The following is a 26670-nucleotide window of genomic DNA, read 5'->3' as shown; positions in this document are numbered from 1 at the left end:
AAAAACATAAATAATAATATTTTTATAAATTATTATATAAAAATCAAATTCAACAAAATATATGGATTAATTGCATGATTTGATCATATAGTTTTAGCCGTTGTTTGTTTATCAAAATTTTCAAATGCCATCAAATAGAAAAATTATTAACTGTAAAAATTTTCCTTGGGAGATAAAACTTACAAACCGTATGAGATAAACACGATATCAATATAACTAAAGAACTTCATGGATCTAACAGACCATCGGCCAAATGACCCTGGACATAAATTTACAAAGAAAAAGGCTTTTGTTTTCGGGAAAAAACAAAGAAAAGAGATTTTATCAATGAAGCAAAAGTTATTGCATTCAGCACTATCTAAAGATGCAGTATGGGTGGGACATTCCACTACCCAATACCTATCTATCTATCTATCTATCTTCGTTCCAAGAAAGAAAATGGGTTGCCTCGTTGGCTTCCCCGTCCCTTTCTCACTTTCCCTTCATCCATGTCTGATGACGAATCCCTCTCCTTCTAGAAATAGGATCGTCTTTATGTACCTCATGTCAACCGCCAAACTCAACTGCTTTGCTAGGCTCATAGCTTAGTTGCAAAGGTTAAAACCTATCATATAAGAATCAAGAAAAAATCAAAGCTGATTAGACATATATAATCATGATCAAGCGTGTAAAATTGTAAACTAGTTCGAAAAAAAACCTTTATAAAATATTTTAATTATAATAGACAAGCACAGGACTGATCAAGCATGTAAAATATTTAAAAAAATAACAAATTTTAATTAGAATTGAAAAAAGATATATTATTTCACGGAATAACTAATATCAACTTCCTTGGTATTAACTACTCTTCTCCCTACAAAATAGAATCCAAATATTTTTAAACAAAAATATCCTACTCATTTTAAGAAATTACTAAGCGAGCTTAAGTGACATAAATTATTTATAATAAATCACTAACCTTAAGTAATATTGCAATAATTTAAATTATTAATAAATTATTATTGAAATATTAATTAGTAAAAATTAATAATAATTATTAGTAATACTGTAATAATAAAAATATTAATTTAATAATAATGTTATTAAATTAATAATAATTTATTATTGAAATATTAATTAGTAAAAATTAAATTATTAATAATATTGTAAATAATAAATTATTAATATTTTAATAAAATGTTATAAAGAATAAATTAAAAGATTGAAAATAAAAAGAAATGACGACAAAAAATTAAATTAATATTTTAAAGATAAAATATTAAATTATTATTAAATTATAATTTAATAAAATTAAAACCCTCAACAAATTTATTAAATTATAATAAAATATATTTTTATCATTTTATTACCTATCGCTTAATCACTTGTTAACTAAATATTAAAATAATGTGAGAATGATAATTCCATTTCATGAAGTAAAATATATAATGACTAATTTATTCTTTTATTATTATATTTTATTTTAAAAAATAATTATTCCATTCTCCTTCTATTTCATTATAGAACCCTCTTAAAAACTCACACCTAAAATACCTAACTCTTGCCAAACACATTGATAAAAAAAGAAATCAACAAGCCCCACACTAAAAAAAAATCAAGAAAGCGGAGAAATGAGAATAAATTCACCTATGTGGCAATGATTTCGGGGTGGACAGATTACTTCAATTAACTGTCTCTGAAAATATCCAAACTACCCTTATTAATATTAAATAGGAGCTGAAAGCGTATAGATTATATAGATTTATTCATTTTAATTAAATAAAGTATTTCTTACTGTTCTATAATCAATAATTTTTTTGTCAAAATATCTACCAAGTCTCTATATTCATGCATTTTGTTCAATTGAGTCACTGTATTTAAAATCGAAGTAATTTAGTCTCTTAATTTTAAAAATTACTTCACTTTAGTCCTTTTTCCTAAAGGTATTTACTTTCACCGTTAAATGGGTTGACATGACACATTTTGATGATATTGTATCAACATGATAACGTGGTGTGCCACGTGACACCTACCTGATGGTGTGACAGTGTAACATGACACTAATATGATGACATAACAATGCTGACGTGATATTAATATGTTGACATGTCGATGTCAAGTGGCAAGTTAAAAGATTTTAAAAAAAATTATGTCACATCATAGAGATTAAATTGAATAAAAATATATAATATAAAGACTAAATTGAACGAAAATGAGATGTGGAGGAGTTACATTGAAAAAATATTTGAAAAATATAAATATTTAAGTAAATAATAAATATATTTATTAATAAGACAAATATTTAAGTATAAAAGGTTTGTAGTGTTAAAAAAATATATAAATATTTTCTTACTTGATTATTTGATTATAGAATATTTACATTAATTTACCTTATTTGCAAAAATTAAATTTGAATTCTTCTTCTATAAAAAAAATTTTGAAAAAAATTTTATACCTAAAGCCAAATTTAGATGAATAACTTGCATTATGTTAGAATAAATAATATAAAAAGACTAAATAAAATCCTTTTTTATTTTATTTATAATAGTACAAAAATTTAAAATTTATTTTACTTAATTTTTAACTTGAGCTGAACTAAAAATAGCAAAATAAGTTGATTTAGTTACAACATTCACAATTTACAAATACATATTCTTTTGAAATAATTCAACCCTTATCTAATTTATCTTTTATTTAAATTTACTTAAAATTTCTTATAAAATGATTTTCTTTAACTTCAAATACCATAATTAAATTTTGTTAAATTTAAACTTAAATTATTAATTTGGTTCTACAAAAAATTTGTAAATACACAATAAAATTATACAAATATTTACAATTATGTTTAACTCTATCAACCATAAATACAATCTTTAATCCAAGAAATTTCAATCTAAAAAATATAACCTGAAATATTAAACAAAATAAAAACTTAAAAAATAAATAAAAAACTGAAGGGGTGAAGTAGCTAAGATTCTATGGTTGTAATAAAAAGTTTGTAATGCCCAAATTAAGCAAGTCAGAACGAAAAATTATTTTTATAATCATGACTAACTCCATATTTCCCTTCTTCATTATTAAAAGGAAAAATTAAATCAATCTATTTTGCTAATATGAGTTCAGCTCAAGTTAAAAACTAAATCAAATAAATTTCAAAATTTTGCACTATCATAAATAAAAGAAAAAAAATTATTTAGTCTTTTTATAATATTTTATTCCAACACAATACAAGTTATTCATCTAAATTTGACTTTAAGTAAAAAATATTTTTTGAATTNTTTTATATTATTATAAATAGAAAAAAAATTATTTAGTCTTTTTATATTGTTTTATTCCAACATAATGTAAGTTATTCATCTAAATTTGACTCTAGGCATAAAATTTTTTTCAAAATTTTTTTTATAAAAGGAGAATTCAAACTTAATTTTAAAAAATAAATTAATGTACATATTCTAAAATTAAATAATCAAGTAAAAAATATTTATATATATATATTTTTAACACCATAAATCTTTTACATTTAAATATTTGGTTTAAATATATCTATCATCTGTTTAAATATTTGTATTTTTCCATTTAATCTCTTAGCATCTCAATTTTGTTCAATTTAATCCTTATACTATATATTTTTATTCAATTTAATTTCTATAACATAGCACAATTTAAAAAAAAAAATTTTTTTGCCACGTGGTACCGACACGTTAACATGTCGGTATCATGTTAGCATTATCACATCATAATATTAGTGTCACGTGGTATGCCACATTATCAAGTTGGTGCCACTTGACATACAACATCATGATGCTAATGCCACTACATCATATTAGTGTCACATCATCAAAATGTGTTACGTCAACATTGACATCATTATTTTTAATGGTAAAATTGAATGTCATTAGAAGAATGGATTAAATTGAAGTAATTTTTTAAATTAAAAAATTAAATAGCTTTGATTTTAAATAAACAAAATAAATGAATACAAAACTTGATGGATGTTTTGACCGTTCTCGGAGTTGTTTGGAATTTAAAGATTTTAAAACCCTTTGTAGGATGTGTCAATTAGTAAGAGCAAATTATTGGCTAAAAAATGTACCAAATAAATCTATTGGCTAAAATAGCTAAAGTTAGGCACGCTAAATAAATACTTTGCCTAAAGTATGCGGTTTCTCTTAATCATTACTTGAAGAAAAGGGGTATCCAAATTTGTACTCATTTCTCTTTCTCTCTCCGTCTGATCTAATCCTAATTACTAGAAAAGTGTTTTGAATTTATCTCATATACCACTTGTGCACATCAAAATTCTAATCCTTGATTTTTTATTGGCAATTTTTTTTTAATACAAGAACAACATTAGGCACTCTATTTTGATTGTTTTATCCTTCACTTAAGCAGTGAATGACCTTAATTAGTGCATAACACATCATTAGTTAAAAATGATTTAACTTGTTTTTGAGGTGGAAATTACTATTTTTATGAGAGAAATAATTTAATTTAATTCAATTCTCAAGAAAAAGATAATTTTTTTTATCAAGATAATCAAAATTACTACTATGAGAAAAGGGAATTTGATTCTTTGTATATATGATGCAATGTAAAACGGTACGGTTCCAACTGCTATCCCCTGAAACCGTTTACAAGGTATAGAAATCTCGTTCACGCGGGTCCCACCACGCCTTCGCTCTCGGCTCGGTTCCTCTCCTTTCTCTTTTCTTCGCCTCGAAGGTAAAACATACATCAAATAAAAAATCAGCTCTCCCCTCTTAAAAATCTCTACTCAAAACGAGAACCAAAAAAAAAAAAAAAGGAAAAATCCCTAAACGATGCAGGAACCAGAGCTTCATGATTTATCAGACGACGCCGATTACGCCGCGTCTCAACAACAAGTAAGCCAAAAAAAAAATCACATTCAACTTAACTCTTTTTATTTTCTTTTTATTCCGTTATTTATATATATTTAATTGAATCGCTTTTTTAATCTTGTTTTTTTGTATGAATCGATCTCGTAATTAGTTGTTATATATATCGGATTTCTTGCATTTAATTCTGGTTTTGTTGTTTTAATTTAGTTTTTTTTTTCATTTTTTGGGGTGTAGGGATCAGCGAGTATGATGCGGTGCGACCGTGGGAAAAGAAGCTCGTCGAGTGAACCGGAGGGAGCCGAAATTGTTTATCTGAAAGATAATGTTACAATTCATCCTACTCAGTTTGCCTCTGAGCGGATTAGTGGCAGATTAAAGTTAATTAAGCAAGGCTCTTCTCTCTTCATGGTAATTGATTAATTCTTAAGCGCTTGTATTTACTTATGTTTACATATGGATAATTTTGTTAATTATGTTTAACATTAAACAACTTGCCGTATATTGTTTTAATCATGCTACTTACCGTACCTCTTTTATACCAATAATTTGTACCATCTGATGTGGCCAGTAGTTATTGGACGAGAACCTAGTGTGCCCTATCAATTCATGGATAGGATACGCGTCAAGGGACGCAAATAGGATGTGAAACGGTGTTGGCATGAATATCATTTTTGTATGTTTTGTCTATGTATAATTTATATGTTTGATTGTGGTATTTGATCATAGACATGGATTCCATACAAAGGGCAAAGTACAAATGCGAGGCTGTCTGAGAAAGGTTTTTAAGCTTTAGACTTGTGATTTGAATGTATTACTATGCACTTATCAATTTGGCATAGATGATTTGCTGAAGTTGTTGTTGCATGGCTTTATTATGCAGATAGGAATCTTTATACCATCAGCCCAGTGCCGTTTGCTGATGTGAGGTCCATCCGAAGACACACTCCAGCTCTTGGGTGGCAGTACATAATTGTTGTTTTGTCATCTGGTAAGGAACCACAAACTGTACTGCTTTTATAGCTTGTGCTATAAGAGGTTGAGCATGATGGCTTTTGATTTTTGAAGTTGTATCTTCTACGTATGATGTTCAGTTGATCTTCATCAGAACTTTCATGGCCCTGTGGGACAAAAAATTAACTAACTTATACATTTAAGGTCACTTGTGGAATGTGTCAATTAACTACTTAATAATTGACTGTTCAACTTGTAAGTATTTGCAATCCTTTTGATGATTGTTAGAATATCGTGTGAATGGGTTAATCTCATGGATTTATTTGAATTATTCGACTTAAATTTTTTATCTCTACATTTTGTTTCAGTCCTACTTCGTATCTATGCTTGGCCTTACATTCTATGAAAAAAATATTGTTTTGCAGGACTTGCATTTCCTCCCCTTTACTTCTATAATGGAGGTGTTCGAGAGTTCCTTGCTACAGTAAAACAACACGTTTTTCTTGTGAGGTTGGTTTGTGTTCATTTTAAGTTTGTGTAATTAATAATTTGAGTTAAACAGTTACTTGCTACAGTATTTTGATCAAGAATAAAATCTTGGAATTAACCTGATGTTGCCTACCATATGCTGACCTATTAAAACAAGTGGGAGTAGAGTAAGACGTGTAAAGGAATATAATTACTAGGACAAACAATGTATATATTGTAAAAGTTTTTATAAATGTTTTTCTTAACACAGAATCAAGCAAAAAAATCTTTTGGGAGGTTATGGAGTTTTGTTGATTTATTTATTTAGAATTTGTTTCTGTGTTAGTATGATTAACTGTTTTTTTCTATTGGCACATTTAGAAATCTCAGGAGATTTTGATAGATTTTTGGAACCCATCATTTGGGATTTTTCCTAGATTTGGGAAAACAAAATATGACATTTGTATTATTTCATTTTACACCATAAGTCTTGATTATTTTTAGTAAAGAATTTGCTATAATGATGATTTTTTTCTTTTGTCAAATGTGCCATAGTTAATTTATACTTGTGCCATGAAGCCTTTGCCTCATTTTTAAATTGAAAAGTTTCTTGCACATATACAGGAGAAGAGTTTTTAATGGAAAGAATTCTAGTGATATAAAATATTTCTATTTTCTTACTTCTTCCACTTCAAAATCTTCTTAATTCAGGAGTATTCTCTGGAAAAAATTAGTATTATACTGCAATTATATTCTTATTTTCCAATATTTTAGTATTACATCTGTCTTGAGCTCACAATTTAGTACAAAGATATATCGTTCAGTGTTGTCAAGGCACGTGTCTAGGTGCTAAGGTGCAGTGCAAATCAAGCAAAGCACCTTGCAGGCTTGCACCCCTTCAGGCGAGGCACCTTTCATCAGGCACTAAAAAATTAAATAATAGAATTGATACACAACTTTTTGTTGAGGATGGAAATGAAGGACTTGGAGCTTTGTTTAATGACATTTGTTATTATATTCTTGATCTTTGGAACACATTAGGCAATGTAATGGAGTGAACTCTTTAATGTTTATTAGCAAAATCATATATTTTAAGCTTATTAGACATGATATGTAGAATTTTCTTTGTCCTGTAAATACCTTTTAGAAATTAGCTCCTTACTTTACTCAGGCAAGCTCTTTTTTGAGCCTTGTGCCTCAGTTGAGGTAAAGGTCCTAGTGCCTAGAATGTGCCTTGTGCCTTTGACAACATTGATATAGATTTCTTTAAGGTCCTTGTTTTATATCTATTTTCAGGTCAGCGGAAGATGCCAATGTATTTCTTGCGAACGACTTCGAAAATCCTCTGCGGGTTTGTGTACTGCTAGTTTAGTTGTTTGGTTTATTTTTGTTACAGAAATTTCTTTCATTAACTGCTTCCTATATCATATGTTCAAAGTGGGGAAATAAGGAATTCTTTAATTGCGAAATATCTTATTTTTACAGAGGTTAATTATTTTAAATGCAAGTCTTAAGTGTAATTGTGCTAACTAACATTGTCTTATCTGTTTTTTGTATTTTTTTCAAAATGCAAACTGTAAATTTTATTGTTTTCAATGGTTGACTAGATTTGTTGAACTAAAAGTCATTTTATTTACTTTGAGTTGTCTGGTGTTGTTCGACTTTGTTGACCATACATGGTCAGTGAGTTGCTAATATATTCTGAATTTTCCAATTGCTTGTGACAGAGAACTTTGTCTTCATTGGAGCTTCCCAGGGCAGTTTCCATTGCAAGTGTGCCATCAACACCTGTTTCAGTTAGGGAGTCTACTTCACGTGAAAATGAAGAGAGGACTGATGTAGGTGTCCGTGATGAAAATGCTAGTACATCTCGGTACAATGGAAGGCAGAGGCAAAAGGTTCATGATCCTGCTCGAGACTTATCAATTCATGTTTTGGAGAAGTTTTCTCTTGTAACCAAGTTTGCCCGAGAAACAACATCGCAGCTGTTCTGGGAGACACATAGTAATGGTTTTGATGCTTTTGAGAGGACAAACACTAACCAGTCTGTCCTTGATTATAATCACAAAGTTGACGAAGATGAGGAACTTCCTGTTAAAAGCCCTGTTGCTCCAGATCCTCTTGAGGTAGCTGTCTGCACCCTTTGTCAATTTTTCGCACACTTAATGTTTGCACAAGAAATATTGCTGTCTATTTTGTGAAATTTTCAAAAGGTTTGTGTTTTCGGATGGGGATTTACACTCTAGATACTCTTCCGCACAATTTTGATGCTCATGCATTCTTATTGGAAGGTAAAAATTACAAATACATATCTTTTTGTAGAAGGTCTTATCCTACATGGATCAATTCAAACTCAATATCAACATCATTTTTTGGGGGTCATGGCTGAATATAGTGGGTCAGGAAAAAAAAACCATATTCATAATATAGGATGGTGTCCTCTTTGAAACTTTTTAATCTTGCAAGTGTTTAATGATAACAATTCAACTACTTACTCCATAGGATTTATGCTAGTGATTAGTTTTCTGGAGATAGTGGAGAGATTCTCTCTTTTTTCTTGCAATGTAAATAAGATACTTGGAGTGGTCCATTTGGTGATGAAAAACAAAGAATGAGATGAATGGAGTGTATTCTTGAGGTGGTGGAGCGCTCTTGGAACGTTAATTTGATGGTTTGAATGTCTCTACATCTTTCCACATTACTTGGAGAGATTAAGTATTATTGTTAATTTAAGCGTAGTTTAGAGTTTTATGTTCTTTATTCAATTCATGCTACTTGCATTATTTTAGCTGGAAAGATTTCAAGTTCTATGCCAGGACCACCCGATGCCAACCTCTACCCTTGTTAAACAGAAAGCCCCATATAGGAAACACAATCATGATGATGAAGCTGCCACCAATGTGGGGACATTTGAGCTAATCGATTTTAAGGAGGTATAGAAAGGAGCCTTAGTTCTTTATAGTTTCTGGGTTTGTTTCCTTTTCTTTTGACATTTCCAAGTGTGATCATGAGTTCAATATAGATATTTAGCAACACATTCCTTTATAATCCTTTTAGATTACTGCTACAACCTGCTAAGGTTCCAGTATATCTTCTGGCTTAAAATTACTGAATGAGACTGCATAAATTCAATTCTTTTTATTGTTTGATACATAAAGTTGGAAGTCGAAAAAGTGGCCAGAAGCAGGGGTAGATTGGTTTATGAAGCATTAGCAGATGACGAATGTGTTGCAATGTGATGCTTCCATAAATAATCTTTAACGGATGGAATTACAAAAATTTTTATATGGCCTTAGATGATGGATAAAAGAACAGTAGGTTCTCAGTTTAGCCAGGAAAAACTCACTGAGTAGTTGAGAAAATTGGTTTTTGTCTTGGTCTGGCTACATAGAGAAACCCTGTGTAGTCTATAGACTATTGTTGTTAACATTGGGAATATGGCTGGCGTTGGTAATGGGCTTTCCCCCCTTTTGATCGATGGGATTGACTCGGGTGTTTGTTTTGAGTTCTTTCTCTTCCTTCAGCATTGACCTGTTGATAAGTTGCAGAAAAGTAGTCATAAATTAGGATGTCAATATTAGAAGGCCTCGTGCCAATCTAAGGTCTACAAATGCAAGTAGAGGTATCTGTACTTATAATCTTGTGATTTTTGTGTTAAACAAATCTGCAATGTAATTATTGTGATAGGAGTCTTTTTTTTAATCTTTTGTAGACCAAGCTGGACAATCTTAAAAGTGTTACAGGGCTGCAAAGGAAATTAAAAACGTTAATTCATTATATTTATGAATTAGCCAAGAAGCGATGATACTTTTGTAAAATTTAAAAACTGAAAGCTGAAAAAACTTTCATTCTACTAGTCTGTCTATTTGTATGCAGCCCTCCAGTGACTAGTTGTTATGAATGGAACAGAAATGTAATTTTTTGTCACTAGTCTGTGTGTTTTAAAAATCGATTCCTCTCTTAATGCTAAACATGCATTATTTTGGTGCATTTGATTATGATATCAGGAGGGCCCAATACTTGGTGTGGTTGAACACTAAATTCCATAACTGTGGCATATTATTGTTTCATATTTTGGGGATAGATTTTGCATATCTATTGATATATGTTTTTTACTTCATTTTCTGGCAGTTTGACAAACTATCACTAGTGTGGGGAAAACCCCGACAGCCACCTTTGGGGTTAGAAGAGGTAAGGAGCCAGATTCAAACTTTGTTACCGTGTTGTATCTAATTTCCTTATCTAGTTAACTATTCTTCCTTGATGGGCCCTGGTTGCCTTATGTCCTTGCTTCTCTAGATTAGGCAGTCTTCATCACTAGTCTCTTACTATGAGAAAAGAAATAGATTAGTAATAAAATTTCCTAATTTTTATGTTAAAGCTTTCCATAAATATGTCTTTGAAGTTGTTACATGCTGTACACGCTTTCTTCCAAGGACTATGAATTCATTATGTGATTGGTGTTATATTGCTCTTTTGAAATTTAATTTTTTTTTTCAGTGGGCCACATTCTTGGATTCCGAAGGACGTGTGGTGGATTCAAAAGCTTTAAGGAAAAGAATATTTTATGGAGGAATTGAACACAAATTACGAAGAGAGGTTTGTATTCGTATGGTGCAAGGAATTTTGAGTGGATTGATTCTTTTTTAATTAAAAATGCATCTTATTCATAGAGATCTTGGTTGTGATTTTTAGGTCTGGGCAATATTGTTGGGATATCATACATACGAATCAACCTATGCGGAGAGGAAATATCTAAGGTCTATCAAAAAGACAGAATATGAGACTATAAAAAACCAGTGGCAGGTTTGCAGTAAATCGTTGTCTATTTTGTCAAGTACTGCTCTCACCTTCCCAACATTGTATGTGAGAGTGTGTCGAATTTTAGTTTCAGTGGTCTTTAGTCTTTAGCAGCAGCTCAAAATTTTGATGTTCAAAAGAGTTATGTTTTTTTTTTTCAAACCAAAGACATGTTTGGATGTTTGTTGTCGACAAGATACTTTCTTTTTCCCTTTTATGTTACTACGGCATGAGTTGTTTTGGCCTCTTTTGGAAGCAGGCTTCCCCCCTTTTTTGTGGTGCCTCTATAGTGCATCACATGTTTTTTTCGGGGAATGGGAGGTGGGGAAGGGGGGGCTAAGATTGTTGTTTTGCTTGGAGGTTTCTTTCACAAGCCATTTGTGTTAAGATTGCTGGTTGCGTTTGAGGTATGTGGCATGTTGCACAACTTGCATGCCTCCAAGATGTGCCTCTGAATGAAGCAAAGCTTTAGGGTGGAACTTTGGGCTAGCAAATTTCGATGTTGGAACAAAACTGTTAAAAATGTTTTGTGCTTGTAAGGGTGTAGAAACACCTTGCAGTTCCTTGATAACAATGGCCTTATTTGGTAGAAAATTTTCACTATTTTGCCTTGCACCATTTAACCATTGTCACTAGAATTGGGTCAATTCAGCCACTTGCGCTTTTGATTTCTGTGAGCCAGGCATTGGTTTACTTTGGGCTTGTCTTGATCTGCCTGTGTGTTAATGTGCGTATTTGTTTTTTTTTTTTTATAAGCTGTGTATTTGGTTTTATTTAACATACTTCAAGATTTTCTGTAGTCTAGTAGGACAACCAGTAAAGGGAGTTTTTTTTTCTTTTTTTCATATTTCAAATTGAGAAGACAAACCTAATTACCTTTGTAAGGCCAGCTTTCATGGCTTATTGGGAGCTCAAGCAAAGCAATGACTTCAACATGAATCCACCCTAGTGATGACATCTTTTTGCAGATTTTCAAAGCCCAAATGCATAATGTTGTTGATCTTATGCATACTCTGGTTTACGTGCGGACTAATGTAAAGTCAAAAAGACGATGCAGTGCAGTCTTGTAACCATTGAGTGTTTGGATAAATAATGTTCTTAGACATCTTGTAACTATTGTCATTCTGTTTGTACTGTTAAGAGAAATATTATTTAATGCTGGCAAAGCTTAGTTTTCATATGAGGCTTAACACTTGTTCGATGAATTTTTATGGCAGAGTATTTCTCCTGAACAGGCAAAAAGATTTACGAAGTTCAGAGAGAGGAAAGGCCTTATAGAGAAAGATGTGGTATGTATGAAACCATCACATGTTTCACTGGGACTTTCATACATTTTCTTATTCTTGAAAAGTGTGATGGCACCACTCTGAGTTCATTGCAATCCCTGTGTTGTTGTTGTTGGTTTAAGGTAAGGACTGACAGATCGCTCTTTTTCTATGAGGGGGATGACAATCCAAACGTGAATCTTTTACGTGATATTCTGTTGACCTACTCTTTCTACAACTTTGATCTTGGTTACTGTCAGGTAATGACTTCTGATATCCCGTGGTTTTTGATCTGTCGGTAGCGTAGCAAAAAAAGTTAATTTTATAGTTATGCTGAGTTGCAATTGTGATGTTGTTCTTTTAGTTAAGTATGAAGAAAATCTCAAGTGTTTTGGAAATGCAACAAGAATGAAGTGTTTATATCGGATATGCATGGGAGTATGTAGAAATGCTGGAATCAGTCTGGTCTAAATGGTAATGCCTGCTTAATAAATGACTGGATTGGTGGCAATACAATTCATTTTGTCATTTCATACAATATTTGTCATACCATCTGGCAATGAGCTGCCAGCATGCAGGTGACATAGCATTGTACAAGTATGACATAAAAAATCTCATAAGCAACCAAGAAGGCGGTACACATGATATCATATGTCACATACTTTGAGAGCATTAATTAATGAATAAATTTGAAACAGCTTTTCTCGTATGAATATGGTTTTAGTGAATTCAAGCAGGCATTATCTTCAAAAACTACGTTGAAAGTTGAGCATAATTTAATGTGTCTATGTTATGAGTTTCCCCAAAGCTTCTATCAGTTGTGGCACTAATGTTCTATATGGCTGTGTGCTTCATCTTTTTTTTTTTATTCCCTTCTTATAGGGTATGAGCGATCTGCTCTCCCCTATTTTGTTTGTAATGGAGGAGGAGTCAGAATCATTTTGGTGTTTTGTGGCACTGATGGAACGCCTTGGGCCCAATTTTAATCGTGACCAAAACGGCATGCACACTCAGCTCTTTGCATTATCTAAGGTCTTGCTTCCTCTCTCTCTCTCTTGCAAATTCCTGGAGTCATGTTATTCCATTAAAATGGCAGATGTCTTGTGGTTTTTTTCTTTTGTTAGAATATGGATAATCAAGACGTAAAGGTAATCTCATATTCCGTTCTCCCTCCTCCTTCCCTATTTTTCTTTGGTGTGGGGTTATTTTTTTCTCTCTGTAGTGAGAAAAGGGCAGTAGTATTTTTGTTTCATTCTTCAGACATCGATTTCTCTATAATTAGGACTAAACTTCATGTGTAAAATAGTCAGAGAACTCTGGCATGTCCTCATTTAAGATCTTTTTTTGTGATCAATTTATTTATTCTTCTTCACTTTGTATCACTCCTTGAAATTTCAGCCTCTGTTAATGTGCATTAAAAAGCAATAGTATTAGTCAAGTTTGTCAAACTTTGAACTGTGAACCAAGGTTTGTGGTATAGCTTCATAGGAGACTTTACGTGATGAGATAGCAGGCCTCAAAAGTTACGTTTCATAAATCATTCTTACAATGAGTAGAGTATCATTCCCAAGATTATCATGATTCCCGATTCTTTGCTTCAGTTACCAACTATAACTTTGAAACAAGATATAACATTGTCACTGTTGGTCTCTTGTGTCCTTGAATAAAGTTAAATGTTGTAGCATCTATATGCAATGTCATATAACTTATGTATTTTCTTGGAGAGTTTTGGGGTTCAGTCCTTGGTTGTGTTCCTGGGAAGGAAACAACCTAAAGAAGATTAAAAGGGTATCATGACTTTATTTTTCTAACAAAAGTAAATTAATAGTTCATGAACAGATTTTTGGTCTCTGACTTTGAACAGTACCTCTACTTTTTCGCAGCTGGTGGAGTTGTTAGACATCCCATTGCATAACTATTTCAAGCAGAATGATTGCTTGAATTATTTCTTCTGTTTCCGCTGGATTTTGATACAGTTTAAAAGGTTAGGCTCTTGGAATTACTAGTTCATTCATTTCCCTCTATGCCAACATTTATTTAGGATGCATGTTCCCTTAATTATGTAACGCACTTATGTTCCTGCTGTTGCGTTCTTTATTTTCAATGAAACATATCAAATTGCTGCATCTAAAGTAGAGTAGTATGTGGTATAACTCCTACAATGTGCTCCAAGGAAGAGGAAACTGAGAGGATGAAGATAAAGGCTTCGTAAGGAGGGTGTAAAAGGACTTGAAAGTGTTAGATGGTTGCCTTTTTATTTATCCCAAACCTGTCGATTTTAATTTACCTAATTTGGGAGGGGTACAAAGAGGAATGGGAGAGAAGATGAGAGTCTTAGCAAGTTTGCAAATTTTCCTGTTATCTCGTTCACATAGATGAAAAATACCCCCTCCTGCTGATCCATTTTTCATCCCTATTTTCAAACAAACCATTAATCTATTTTAGCTTGTACTTTTCTCCATGTGTGTGTTCCTTTCTCCCCTCCCACAAAATCCAACATAAATTTATTTGCATTGGAACCTGGTGGGGAAAGACAGAGGAAGGCTGGGAGAAGACCTGTTTGTGTTATGCGGGGTTTGTGTAGTTGCTGAAAAAATTTTGTGAGAAAAAGAAACTGTGGCATTTCATGATCTTGGACTTGGCACCATGTTGGGATTTCAAAAAAAAATTTCCCCTTCAAATTTCATCTTAAGATTGCTGATGCATGCACTGGGACATGGAGATAGAATTACTGTATTTTACATGAGTGGTCTCAACATATTTATCAGGGAATTTGAATATGAGAAAACAATGCGATTGTGGGAAGTATTGTGGACACATTATTTGTCGGAGCACCTCCATCTGTATGTGTGTGTTGCTGTATTGAAGCGCTATCGTGGCAAGATAATGGGAGAGCAAATGGACTTTGACACCCTCTTGAAGTTCATCAATGAGCTGAGTGGTCAGATTGACCTTGATGCAACTCTCAGGGATGCAGAGGCCTTATGCATATGTGCAGGCGAGAATGGAGCTGCTTGCATCCCTCCTGGAACTCCACCCTCATTACCTGTTGACAATGGTTTATTTTACTCTCAACAAGATGAAGTATTGTAAATGTTATCCCTTTCTGGGGAGCATATGTCAAATTAATATTCATAGTCTTATATTTTGGCAACACTTTCTTGCTCTTGTAATTAGCCGATTTTTCCAAAACAGTGCTAATGGATGGATCATATTCTGATGAAATCAATTTAGTATGCTTTCCTTTTTTTGTTGTTTTCTACAATCTCCTAAAATCTTCAAATTCTTAACTCCATATTTTTATGGTGACTTTTTCTTTAGCTGTTTCTTCCTTACTTTTGGCAAACCAAGAAGAATTTGAGAGATGTTAAGGTTTGTTTGTTTTGTTTTTATTATTCTCTCTTTGCCATTTTGGGCGAGACAATGATCTGAATTGAAGGGGTTATGTTCCATGATGGACAATGTGCTCTTTTTGCGTGCATAGGTTGTCACATGTGCTCTTGGGAGGGGGAATGAGCTTTTTCCATTTGGATTCTTTTGGAAATTTCCAATTTAGTGGCATTTATTAAGTATCTTTTTCTTATTTTTTAAGCTTTTCTAGGAAAGCTTTTTTGTTTTCTGCATAAACCTTTTTTTGTTGTTGTTGTCCTTTTGAGACGCTAATCTCATGATAATATAAACGGCAATCGTCAATCATCGAGAAAATGTTCAATGGTAGGGTGCTCGCCAGTTTCCTTGATGCTGTGCTCTCACCTTTTCATCGTGGGGGTACTTGTCTCCTTTTCAGCTTTTTTTGGGACGTGGATTCCGATTGAACTGTAAGACTGCTTGAATGGTGACACTAGCATTACACACATTTGCTTAAATTAATTGACTCCTGAACACTTTTTATTTGTCTCTCAACACGGAAAGAATTATAATTTTAACTTAAGCATTAGGATCAAAAATACTAGTAAGTTAAAATTATAATCCTGACTTGCTTACACTCAACAGCGCTCAAACACTGCTTTCACCAAAAAGCAGTCGTACCATGCACTCATCTCCTGCTAAAGCCAAAAGCTCTTTGCCCCTTGGAAAACTCAAAACTCCCAGCAGGCCAGCCTGCCAGCAAAAGTGCTCGTTCCAGGTGGTGGTGGTCCACGTATGCTCTGCTGTCCCTCAGGCAAGAATTAATGATTAGATTCCAAACTGATCTGAATCTGTCCCAAATGCTTCGAACAGAACAAAAGAATCCAAGTAGGATGTGAAAGGCTCTTCATCAAACACAAAATTTGAATAATTAGGGTGCATCATCAGTGGAGTTTCTACTATGTCGTAGGCATACTCATAGTTGAAGCACTGAGCCGCACGTTCCATCCATGTACTATCCGTAATGCTACTCTCTTCCTTCACTTCTTGCATTTCCTTCTTCTCATCCAAATCCAATCTCCCTGTTGTTGTCTTTTCTGGACTTATGCCGAAAACGGGCTGAGAATTATGCACGAATTGGCTTGGTTTCTTGCTATCCTGCACCTGCTGCAGGGTCTCCTTGTCTAATTCGTTGTCACTATGTTGGTTGTTTGAGTCAATAGTTTTTCTTTTGCCTAAAACGCTTTTCTTGTTCAAATGGGTATTCCAATAGTTCTTCACCTCATTGTCAGTTCGACCAGGAAGTCTACCAGCAATTAGAGACCATCTGCACTTGTAATCAAAAACCAAAACCGTCAAATACACCGACAACAGAAATGTTGGAATGCATGTATATCTGATGATGAAGTTCTAATAGGATAATAAAACCATGAAGGTATAATCTAATAGCAACAACTTGGTTAATTCTTTTAAATAAACAAGGTTCGAGATCAAATGGTGAAAACGAAAGTACTAACCGGTTACCAAGAAGCTTGTGCATTCGGATAATAAGGTCTTCTTCCTCCTTAGACATTCCACCACGTTTTATGTTTGGTCTGAGGTAATTCTTCCATCTTAGTCTACAACTTTTCCCTCCTCTCATCAACCCTGAAAATATAAATATATCATATACATTTATATATAAGCTTAACCTACTTATAGCCAAGCGAAGGCTAAGAGCTCTTGCTTATAAAACTTGGCCATCAAAGTTCAGGATGAGCAACAGATACATACCTGATCTCTTTGACACGGTTGCCCAGTTGCCTTCTCCATGAGTCTCTATATAATTTTTTAAGATCAAGTCTTCCTCAGGTTTCCATAGACCTCTTTTTGGCTGTGGCTTCATTTCTTTATTCTCCATTCTCTTGCTCTCTTCCTCAACAGGCGCACGAAAAGGATGTGGGAGTGGGGTGAATGTTGTTATTACATGGTTCAAATGACAAGGAGATTATATATAGGGAAAGAGAAAAGTCTAGCAAACTGCGATGTCATATCTTTCATCAACTAGCTAAACATTCGTGCGTTAACAATACTGAAACAGTGCTTAAATGATTGACATATGGGGGCCCCCCCTATTTTGGTTTGCTTTATCTTTATCTCTCTGTAAAAGCAAAGCAAATTCGAGTTACCTCTTCCACTTTCTCCCTAGAGTCACGAGTGAGAGAGAGAGAGACAAAACCTAGAACATGCATCATCACCAAATTATAATATTAAAACTACTAGCTACTCTAAAAGGAAGTTGTACATGTACTATCATATATGCTTCCTATTCATCCTGTTGTAAATGGAAACTTTTTGACATGATTTTGCCTGTGTTTAAGATTAATTAATGTACGGTTTTGGAGAAATCATATAAAGTTAAAATGATGTATGTTGATAGCTTGCTAGAATCTAAAGATTTTAAGTTATTTTTTATTGATTACTCATCCTCGATGATGATTTCCTCTCTTAATATTATTTTAATTATTATAATGTATCATCGCAAATGTTACAATAATATAAAAATATTATATTTTGATGTATCGAGTTTATTGTAGTGATTGTCATCTTTTACTAAAAGGTTCACTATTTGTTCAATAAAAAAAATTTGAGAATTCGAATATCTTAATTTTTGATAAATTTTTTGCAAGTATGAAAAAAATTATAATCCTATTTTAATTAACTCTAAAATTGAAATTCAAAATCAATTTAAGTCTCTATCTCCTAACTATTAGTAAAAGGAAAATGTGCACATGTTGCACACCAAGTACTATATGAAATATAGGGTAATAAAAATTTGAGAATTAGCTAGGGTTACTCTCCACCCTTTCTGATCCTCAAAATGTTTCAATGACTTAGTGCAGAATGAAGGAGGATAAAGGAAGGTTAGTTGAGCCTAATGCAGATGCAAACTTACATTGTCAAGAAAAATGCTGAAGTTCTAAATGAAGCAAACCCAGAATTCTACCAAATTTATGAATTAAAATATCCCAATAATGGATGCACCGAGCACTTTGTTTGACTTCGATGCTACTAATGATGGAAAATACAGACAAGAAATACAATCAAAATGATGTTGGGATATGTAAATGATCTGAGACACCACTATCTCCCCCAATGCAGCTTTTGGGAGCCCCATGAAATGACATGCATTATCATGAGTGTTCTATTTTTTGTGTTGCGGGAGGGGAGGGGTGCATTGCTTTTGTACCATTTAATTTGGTGGAGAGAATGTGATCAATTTTTTAAAAATAAAAATAAAACTTGAAGATGTGGAGGGAACAAGGCGAGGTATGAATGAATTGCTTTTCAGTTTTCAGTCGTCTGTGTCAGCTCAAGAGGAATTTTGCTTTTGATTGCTATGATTTTAACTTTTTTCAGCTCCTTAGGTTCAGCAGTTTGTCTCAAAATCTTTGCCACGATAAAAACAAAGTGGTATCAACAATCATGCCCCTTATCATTGAGAAAGCAATGGGGCTCAATTCCAATCCAAAGCCTCTTCCAGTTGGACCATTTCCATAAATTCACGAGAAACGTTTCAACAAAGGTTGAAGCTACATACTTATAAGCTTCTGTGAACTGATTACCAATCTTGTCTTATTCGGGCAGTCATTTCTAGTTACTACTACCCATTTCACCCGAATATTTCTAGCATTTTACCGGTCATTCCTACTTGAATATTTCCAACTTTTAACCAGTCATTTGAAGTCACTGCTACCCAATTTACTCGAATGTTTCCAGGTTGCACCATTTTACTAGTCATTTCATGGCAACTACTACCCATCTTACATGGATAACGTATATTATATATAAACAACATGGATTGCAGATTGATTTCTTTTCTTTTTCTGAAACTCCCAAAATATATATATATCAAGACACCAAAATGCTAACAGTTTTGACTGGTGGTTACCTGGGAATGTGTAACAAACCATGGCGCCTTAGCCCTTACCCTTGGGCCTTGGGTTGACAATTTACTTGAGGAGTCTGATCATGTCGATAATCGTGCGGATTTTGTTCCATATTTAAATATTTTCATTTGACTCGAATTAAAATGGGCACTCAATATTTCTTAAAGTTGTCGGATTATATAGCTCTTCATCTTGCATGGTATTCATTTTTCTCTTTATTGTTTTATGTTCAACTCAAGTCCTCCTTATCAGCAGATATCCCAAATAAGAAATTTAAAAAGAAAAAAAAAAGCACATAAACCATGCAAATTGCTAGCTAGGAAGGGAATACAGCAGTTAAGCAGAAGCATTTCAAGTTAAAGATGAAAGATAAGAGGAGCAAGAAAGTTGGTTGCCAACTTAAACCCATTTGAAAGTTGGAAACTCTGTGTCCTTGAAGCTTGTCAGAATGCTACTGTAGCATTATTCTCTTCTATCCTGCTTTGCTTTTCTTTCATGTCATTATCACAATGTAAAGGTCTTTCCAACATTTCACATCCTTTTACTACCTGTTTACAAAAACTTTATATTTTGAGAGGTAGAGAAAAATGACAACTTTACGTGGACTGCAATCTAGATATTTGTGTTCATTCCTCAATAGATGGTTAGTGGGGATTTCCCCTTTACAGAGCGGATCAAAGCTGCAATCAAATCCCAGTCTATCTCCCCCTCTCTCACACCACAATCCTAAAGAAAAAGGCTTTAGGGATTGGATCCAGGATGTATCCATTCCATTCTGTTCCATTTCTTTTCTGTTGTCTCATCTCATATAGGATCAGTTTAGCTAGCAAAAGGATACATGCATATTCCTATCTAATGCCTCGTGTAGATTTTTCTCCTGAGGTTTTGCTCTTGATTCACATGAAATTATTGTTCAGTTCACTTCATTCTATGATCTCAATAGCTTTGGAATTCACCAGACCAGGAAAGTATGAAATGACTATAAGCAAAAACAACAATGGGATTGGAAAATATAATCGTATGTAGCCAATTTCTTGGGATAAGAATGTGATGTTACGATGTGTGCACATATTACGAAGTTTGAGCATTAGTCTACTTTTAAGCTGGAGCGTGGGGTAGGCATTAGATCACGATTCCCTTCACTTTCCGATCATTTCCACAATGATTCACTTTTTCCGCCTGCCAATTCATATAAAATCTCCCCACTTCACAAGTGAAAGCGACCAGCTCCAGTCATCATCAAGCTCCAGATTAATTCCCCCTTACCTCTTTCTTGCTTGGAAAATGGGTGTTAGTTTTCCCATTTTGCAACCCATGATCATGATAAGCACATATTCCTGTAAAAATCCGTTGTCTCTAGCAATCAAAACACTATAACCAAAGTTAAGATAGGACTCTTCTCTCATGCCAAGATTCTGAATTTCAGTTATAAGACATGATGACAAGATTCACGTGCACACATTTGCTTGAGAGCAAGTCCATAGTAGGGACCATAACCAGCAAACTTAGGGGAAAAGAAATGCTTCGGTCCATTCCTTTGTCCTATTACTATGCTTATTGTGCATCCTATATCCTATTTTAAGAAAGAAAAACTCTTAAGATTCTAAAATCGGAAGTCTACAGGCTTTGTCCCTGTATTACTAGGAAGAAAAAAACAACCACTTTAGCTGTCAACAACAATTGCCCTCGTATGTCCAAAGTGGGGGTGTTCCTTCATCTTTTTGTACTAACAAGTAAATTTTGATTAACTCCTAAATGGTAAAGAGCCACATTTAGTTATGTTGTTTTCTAGGGCATATGAAAGTTAACAAGTACTCCAAACGCATCTATGAAAAGCCTAATAGGGATTCTGCCTCTTAGATGTGATGTTTTGGTCTACAATATTAATTTTCCACTTTGATTTGTGTCGGTGGATCCCATTAACATTTTCGTTAATCACTGAAATTGTGGGTCAATTTAAATGTTGATTAGGACATATGGGATGCCAATGCGTGGCTCTCTCTCTGTCTCCTAAAGCAATTCTATGTCGGTGGAAATTTCGAACCCTCTACCTATCACATACAAAGGCTAATGATTTCCTAACTTTTATATCCTACCAATTTGGATTTAGCAGAAAAGATAGAAACAAGATAACATCACCAATAAGGCACACTAAATTGTAGATATTAAACTGTTTAACAGACATTACCAAATCAAATGCTGAAGTTTGTGCAATGCCCGGGTTTGATTGTAAACACTAAAGCCCCCACCGCATTGCCGAATGAGACCTACAAATTAAGGGAAAATTAAGACTGTAATGAACATTCAATACAGACAAGGAGACTGTGGAACGAGATCTAACATGTTTTCCCATTGAAGGAGCTGAGCTGGTATAACATGAGTGAGAATATATATATATGGTCGACAGTTTTGCTTTATCTTTGCTTTCTATCCGGCCAAATTCATCATGGTTATGACTCAGGCAGTGGCTTAAACATTGTCAAGACTCAAATCTCAACTGGAAAATTGGGTATGATGTAAATTTATAGTAGCCAATGCAAAATAAACTGTGGAAGTTATATAAGCAACAGGCCCAACAGTGCCCGGCCCAAACTACTTGTATCAACCATCACTTGACAGTAATTTATGAATTTAAAACACTTTTTTTGGGAAGAAGAAGAAGAAGAAGAAGCCTAAGTGGATATAACCAAAACATAACATTCCACGCTTTTGGGTGCACTAACCTAACCAGCAACAAAAACCCTTTTTTGTTTCTTTGTTTCTTCATTGGTGAGAAAAAGGGAGAGAGAGAGAGAGAGAAGAGAGGAAACGAATATCAAAGGAATAGATACTTGGATGCTTTTCCCACTAGTGCATTTCTTTTTCTTTTCTTCCATGCCTTTTATTGACCCAACACTAGAAAAAGCTATAATATCTAATCACAGCGCAACCATTGTTAGTAATAGGCTGAACAAGTTTTGAAACCTTCTAAAAACTTTCAAAGTGAGAGTCCTTTTCCATCTTTCATTAATGCCTTAGTATTGTCTCTTTCCCATCTTTTCGTAACCTAACATTGCTTAAACATGAACCCCCAGTGGGCCAACCATGTTGTTAATGTACTAAACGAACTGATAAATTTTGGAGTACAATTCATCCTTTAAAGAGAAACTTGGTGTAAAATATTGTTCCGATTAAAATTTCCGCTTAGTAGAAACAAATATGCAAAACCATTTAAGATGAGAATCTTGATACTAGTGGGCCAACAAGAGATTGTTGGTTGGAAAACGACCCATAAGAGTCGATAGACGTGTAAAAAAGCCAAATGGGTTGGATTCATAATTCTACTTGGGTCCCAACAATTCCCATGGAGTGTAACAGTAGGAGCAAATTAATTCTAGGCCTTTAGGTGGATCAAGGCTGGGTTTGTCCATGGCTCTATATAGCAAAGCTAGGCTGACGAAAAAGGACAAGAAGACTTCAACCTGTCATCTATATCGCCCCCCACGTGTGAATGTGATGCCAATGCCATCCTATTCCTCCCCCGAATCCAAAGGAGCAGATGGTTCTTTCTTGAGTTTGGGACTGGAAGTTAGTGAGAACATTGAATAAAATGAATGAGACAGCTCGGACGGTGTCCATCTCACAAGCTGTTCAACTTGTAAATGGAAATCTTGGGAAAATCCAAACCGACAATGTCACTGCAATTACAACCGGTTATCCTCCTCTTCTCACAGTTATATATATACATACATACATATATATATATATATATATATATATATATATATATANACATATATATATATATATATATATATATATATATATATGAATTTTTTGAAATATATTTTCCTTTTTAACATTAAAATTTCCAACTTTACCATTTTTACCATAATTACTTGGACTATAAGTTCAATGGCTCTCAAAATATATGAAATTTTGGAAATTCAAGATTTGCTATGTGAACTAATCATATGATGTAGTACTAATTTGTATATAAACTTGCAATTGATAATTATCTATTCTTCTGAAATTAAGAACATACCCAGAGTCAAATTTCACCCTGATATTAAAATTAAATTTTTATTATTAACTTAACAAAGATGAAGTTCAAAAATCTAATATTATGAAAAGTTCTTACAAAGGATTATAAAGCATGGTAAAACAAAATAGATTGAAAAAAATTTGAATTGAGATTTGCCTTGTTGAATAAACTCGTGTCCTTTTAATTGCTTATGGATTATCTTTTAAGGAATTTATGCTCGTTTAAATCTTATGACTATGATCTTGAAAATTAATTACCTTATAATTATTATTCACAATTTATCAGTGACAACGATTGACTTTGAACTTGGAAGATAGCTTCGACATGCAAATTCTTTCTTTTCTTTTCTTTTCTTTTCTTTGCTTGTCTTAGAGTAGGGTTGAATAAAATGAATAACCCCAAAGGAGGGGGACCTCTTTGGAGATACAAAATCAAGCTCCCAAACAGCCTAGTTACTAGACTGCCCCTCACCTACATTTCTAGACTAGTTGAAAATAGCCTAAAAAAACAACGCACTCATCAATCCCGCACAAACAGGAGCCATGAGTGAGTGGTAGAGAATTTCATCCAATTCTTCACCATTCAAGTTGCCTAATTGAATTGGATTCACTCTCTCATTGATTTGCGCATGCACATAGATTAAATTGACTAAACAAAGCAGTCCCCCTCCCACACAGGGTGATAAAAGCCCTTGCACTCACTCAGGCACTACGCCAAATTCACAAGTTTTTGGTCCACATTGCCTCCCTAGTAATTAACTCATTTTAAGTGCTGGACCACGGGGTGGGGGGGAGGGGGAACTCGTGGATTGTGTGTTTCGATCCAGCTCCATCCAAAGGATGGAGCCAGTCTTATCGCTTGTTCGAATGTAGGTTGCATCATGCACCGCCGCGTGCGGGTTGCCCCGCCTTGACCGTCTGTCTCGTGGGCTTCGCCACTTCCTCGGGGTTGGGGGGGGGGGGCCTCCATCACGTGAACCCCGCATGGCTCCCGTTCAATCTTGTCCATTCTGTTGCTAGCAAAGCAGCAATGGACGAACGTGAGTGAAATCTGTTTTTTTGGGTTTGAGCTTTGAAGGGGGGCAGTGTTGCCCAACTTCATTCATTGGAACCAGCTACTTTTGCTAGCATCAGGCAAAAGTGAGACAAAAATCCAGAATAAAATATTTAATCAAAATTTGTGCTATTAAATTATGTTTATGATTCAGCACCAAACATAACACAAACAAAACACATAGGGAACATGTGTTTTGTTTAAGCCTGACAAGTTATCTTTTTGGGAAGACCATACGGACAATTTTGCTGTGGGTTGCATTCTCCACAATGCTTTCTTTCCCCCCTTCTTTCTCTCTCTCTCCATTCCCAGACTAAGATAAAGACAGAAAAGAAAAAGAACCATTTTTTTTTTCTTGACATCAAAAGATGTGGTCTGCCCCCTTTAAACAAATATTCTTTAAGGAGTTCTTCTATGTTTGTGAGTGCAATTTAAATATATATAAAAATATTTTGCATATAGTACTCTACGTGTGGATCAATTAATTCTTGCTTTCATTGCATTATTTTATATTTTATATACCTATCAATTAGGAGATCCGTGCTAGGTGGCTACTTTTGTTCCGTACAAGTTCATGTTTTTTATTTTAATGAAAAAACAAAGCAGTAATTATATGTTTTCTACACATTATTGAATTGTTAATTTGTTATGTAAATATAAATGCAAACAATCACATTCAATTTTAGGGTACCAATACTTTAGAGCCTCTTTAGCTTAGTTTTTTTTAACTTAAAAACTATTATTAAGTTTTTATAAAAAATAATAATTCTTATAATTAAGTTAAAATCGTTTAATAAAATAAATTATATAAGTTTTAATTTTTATTAAAATTACTATAAAAAGTATTCATGTCATCTTCAATCATCTAATAAGTTAAAATATAATGTTTCAAGTTTATATATAATTTCAGATGTTAAAATCAAAGAAATCAATAAAAAAAACTCTCAAACTTGTATAGTAACAATAGTATTAGATTTTTATTGATCTAACAAACAATCGGATCGTAATACTTCAATTCTAAAAAAAAAAGAGAAAAGAAAAAACGATGTATTTAAAATTAAAATCTATTTTAGTAAAAAATATATAAAATCTTTAAATAGTATATGAATGCAGTTTTAAATTTTAAATTTTTTTTCTCTTAATCTTTATAAGAACAAAAAATTTAAAATTTTGATATTTTGTTATTGGATCTTCTGGTTTTTTATTAATTTTGGTAGAAAGAGATAGAGAAGAGAAAAATCGTAATTTACATTGAAAAATGGTAATTTCTAAAGGAAAAGAGAGGAGAGGAAGATTGATTGAGAGAGAGATATTTTTTAAAAAATTAATATATTTTTAAAAGAAGAGAAGAGAAGAGAAAGTATAAGCTGAAAAAACCAAGCTAAACAGGTACTTTAAGCTAAAAAAAATTAGACGAAATTAGAATTGTGAGAAATATGGTCCAACCAACTTGACTAAAAAATTGAATATAAAGTTGAATTTGAAATTAGGCAATCGAAAATTAGATATAATCCAAGATTCAGTGCATCAGCCTCTCACACCTTTCCTTCAAAGCAAAGCAAAGTTTTCAAATTCAAATATTATTTACAGATATAGTTTCTACAAATAGGGAAAAAAAAAAGGAAATTGTGGAATTTGAAAGCAACAGGTAGAGAAATTGAATTGTTTAGATTGATTGTGTGGTTTGAACATCTCATCAGTAAGACAGCGAAGCTAATGAAACGTGCGAGATTGGGCAAGTGTTCCGAAAGAGAGAAACCGAAGACGTGGCAATGATTTTGAATGCAAGGGGAAATGGAGAGGTGGCCCCCCACCCCGCCCGTATGTTTGACTATCAAATCTGTAACCTAAACGGGAATTAAACTCTGTTGCTCTCTCTAAGCTTTGCTTTCAATCTCATGGGGCCCCTCTCCCTCTAAACTCAACCCTACTTTCCAACCCTCCCACTCTCCCTACAGGAGCGTGTCGACAGCACAGCCTGGTTCCACCTTTTT

General features: G+C 33.4%; 2 protein-coding genes across 4 annotated transcripts; one reads left to right on the top strand and one right to left on the bottom strand.

The window, feature by feature from the left end:
- Window positions 4695-15579, top strand: LOC18588803 (TBC1 domain family member 17). Of its 3 annotated transcripts, none has more exons than XM_018127650.1 (16): window positions 4695-4862; window positions 5073-5246; window positions 5565-5616; window positions 5719-5826; window positions 6215-6299; window positions 7554-7608; window positions 7985-8383; window positions 9047-9190; window positions 10389-10448; window positions 10758-10856; window positions 10953-11063; window positions 12275-12346; window positions 12466-12582; window positions 13205-13354; window positions 14206-14306; window positions 15091-15579. In XM_018127650.1, exons 1-16 carry the CDS (start codon window positions 4800-4802, stop codon window positions 15413-15415), a joined length of 2115 nt encoding a protein of 704 aa, XP_017983139.1. In that variant the 5' UTR covers window positions 4695-4799; the 3' UTR covers window positions 15416-15579. The 3 variants fall into 3 exon arrangements, with proteins under 3 accessions (XP_017983139.1, XP_017983140.1, XP_007013521.2); XM_018127651.1 differs by having other exon boundaries at window positions 4696-4862; window positions 9110-9190; XM_007013459.2 differs by lacking the exon at window positions 9047-9190 and having other exon boundaries at window positions 4698-4862.
- LOC18588802 (transcription factor MYB82) lies at window positions 16280-17657 on the bottom strand. The gene is made up of 3 exons (XM_007013457.2): window positions 17444-17657; window positions 17188-17317; window positions 16280-16997 (listed from the first exon to the last, which is right to left on the bottom strand). Exons 1-3 carry the CDS (start codon window positions 17568-17570, stop codon window positions 16499-16501), a joined length of 756 nt encoding a protein of 251 aa, XP_007013519.2. The 5' UTR covers window positions 17571-17657; the 3' UTR covers window positions 16280-16498.

Source organism: Theobroma cacao, chromosome 9 (genome assembly GCF_000208745.1).
Source record: "Theobroma cacao cultivar B97-61/B2 chromosome 9, Criollo_cocoa_genome_V2, whole genome shotgun sequence".
In the NCBI taxonomy this organism is placed as follows: domain Eukaryota; kingdom Viridiplantae; phylum Streptophyta; class Magnoliopsida; order Malvales; family Malvaceae; genus Theobroma; species Theobroma cacao.
The sequence above is the reverse complement of the archived record's forward strand: the minus strand, read 5'-3'. Positions and strand labels throughout refer to the sequence as shown.

Excerpts from the sequence above, each read along its gene's own strand:
- LOC18588802 (XM_007013457.2), bottom strand. The coding sequence starts at position 17,570 with ATGGAGAATAAAGAAATGAAGCCACAGCCAAAAAGAGGTCTATGGAAA. Across the intron at positions 17,318-17,443 it reads AACCGTGTCAAAGAGATCAG|GGTTGATGAGAGGAGGGAAA; the intron begins GTATGTATCTGT and ends TTATATTTTCAG. Across the intron at positions 16,998-17,187 it reads CACAAGCTTCTTGGTAACCG|ATGGTCTCTAATTGCTGGTA; the intron begins GTTAGTACTTTC and ends TTACAAGTGCAG.
- LOC18588803 (XM_018127650.1), top strand. The coding sequence starts at position 4,800 with ATGCAGGAACCAGAGCTTCATGATTTATCAGACGACGCCGATTACGCC. Across the intron at positions 4,863-5,072 it reads ACGCCGCGTCTCAACAACAA|GGATCAGCGAGTATGATGCG; the intron begins GTAAGCCAAAAA and ends TTTGGGGTGTAG. Across the intron at positions 13,355-14,205 it reads AGCTCTTTGCATTATCTAAG|CTGGTGGAGTTGTTAGACAT; the intron begins GTCTTGCTTCCT and ends ACTTTTTCGCAG.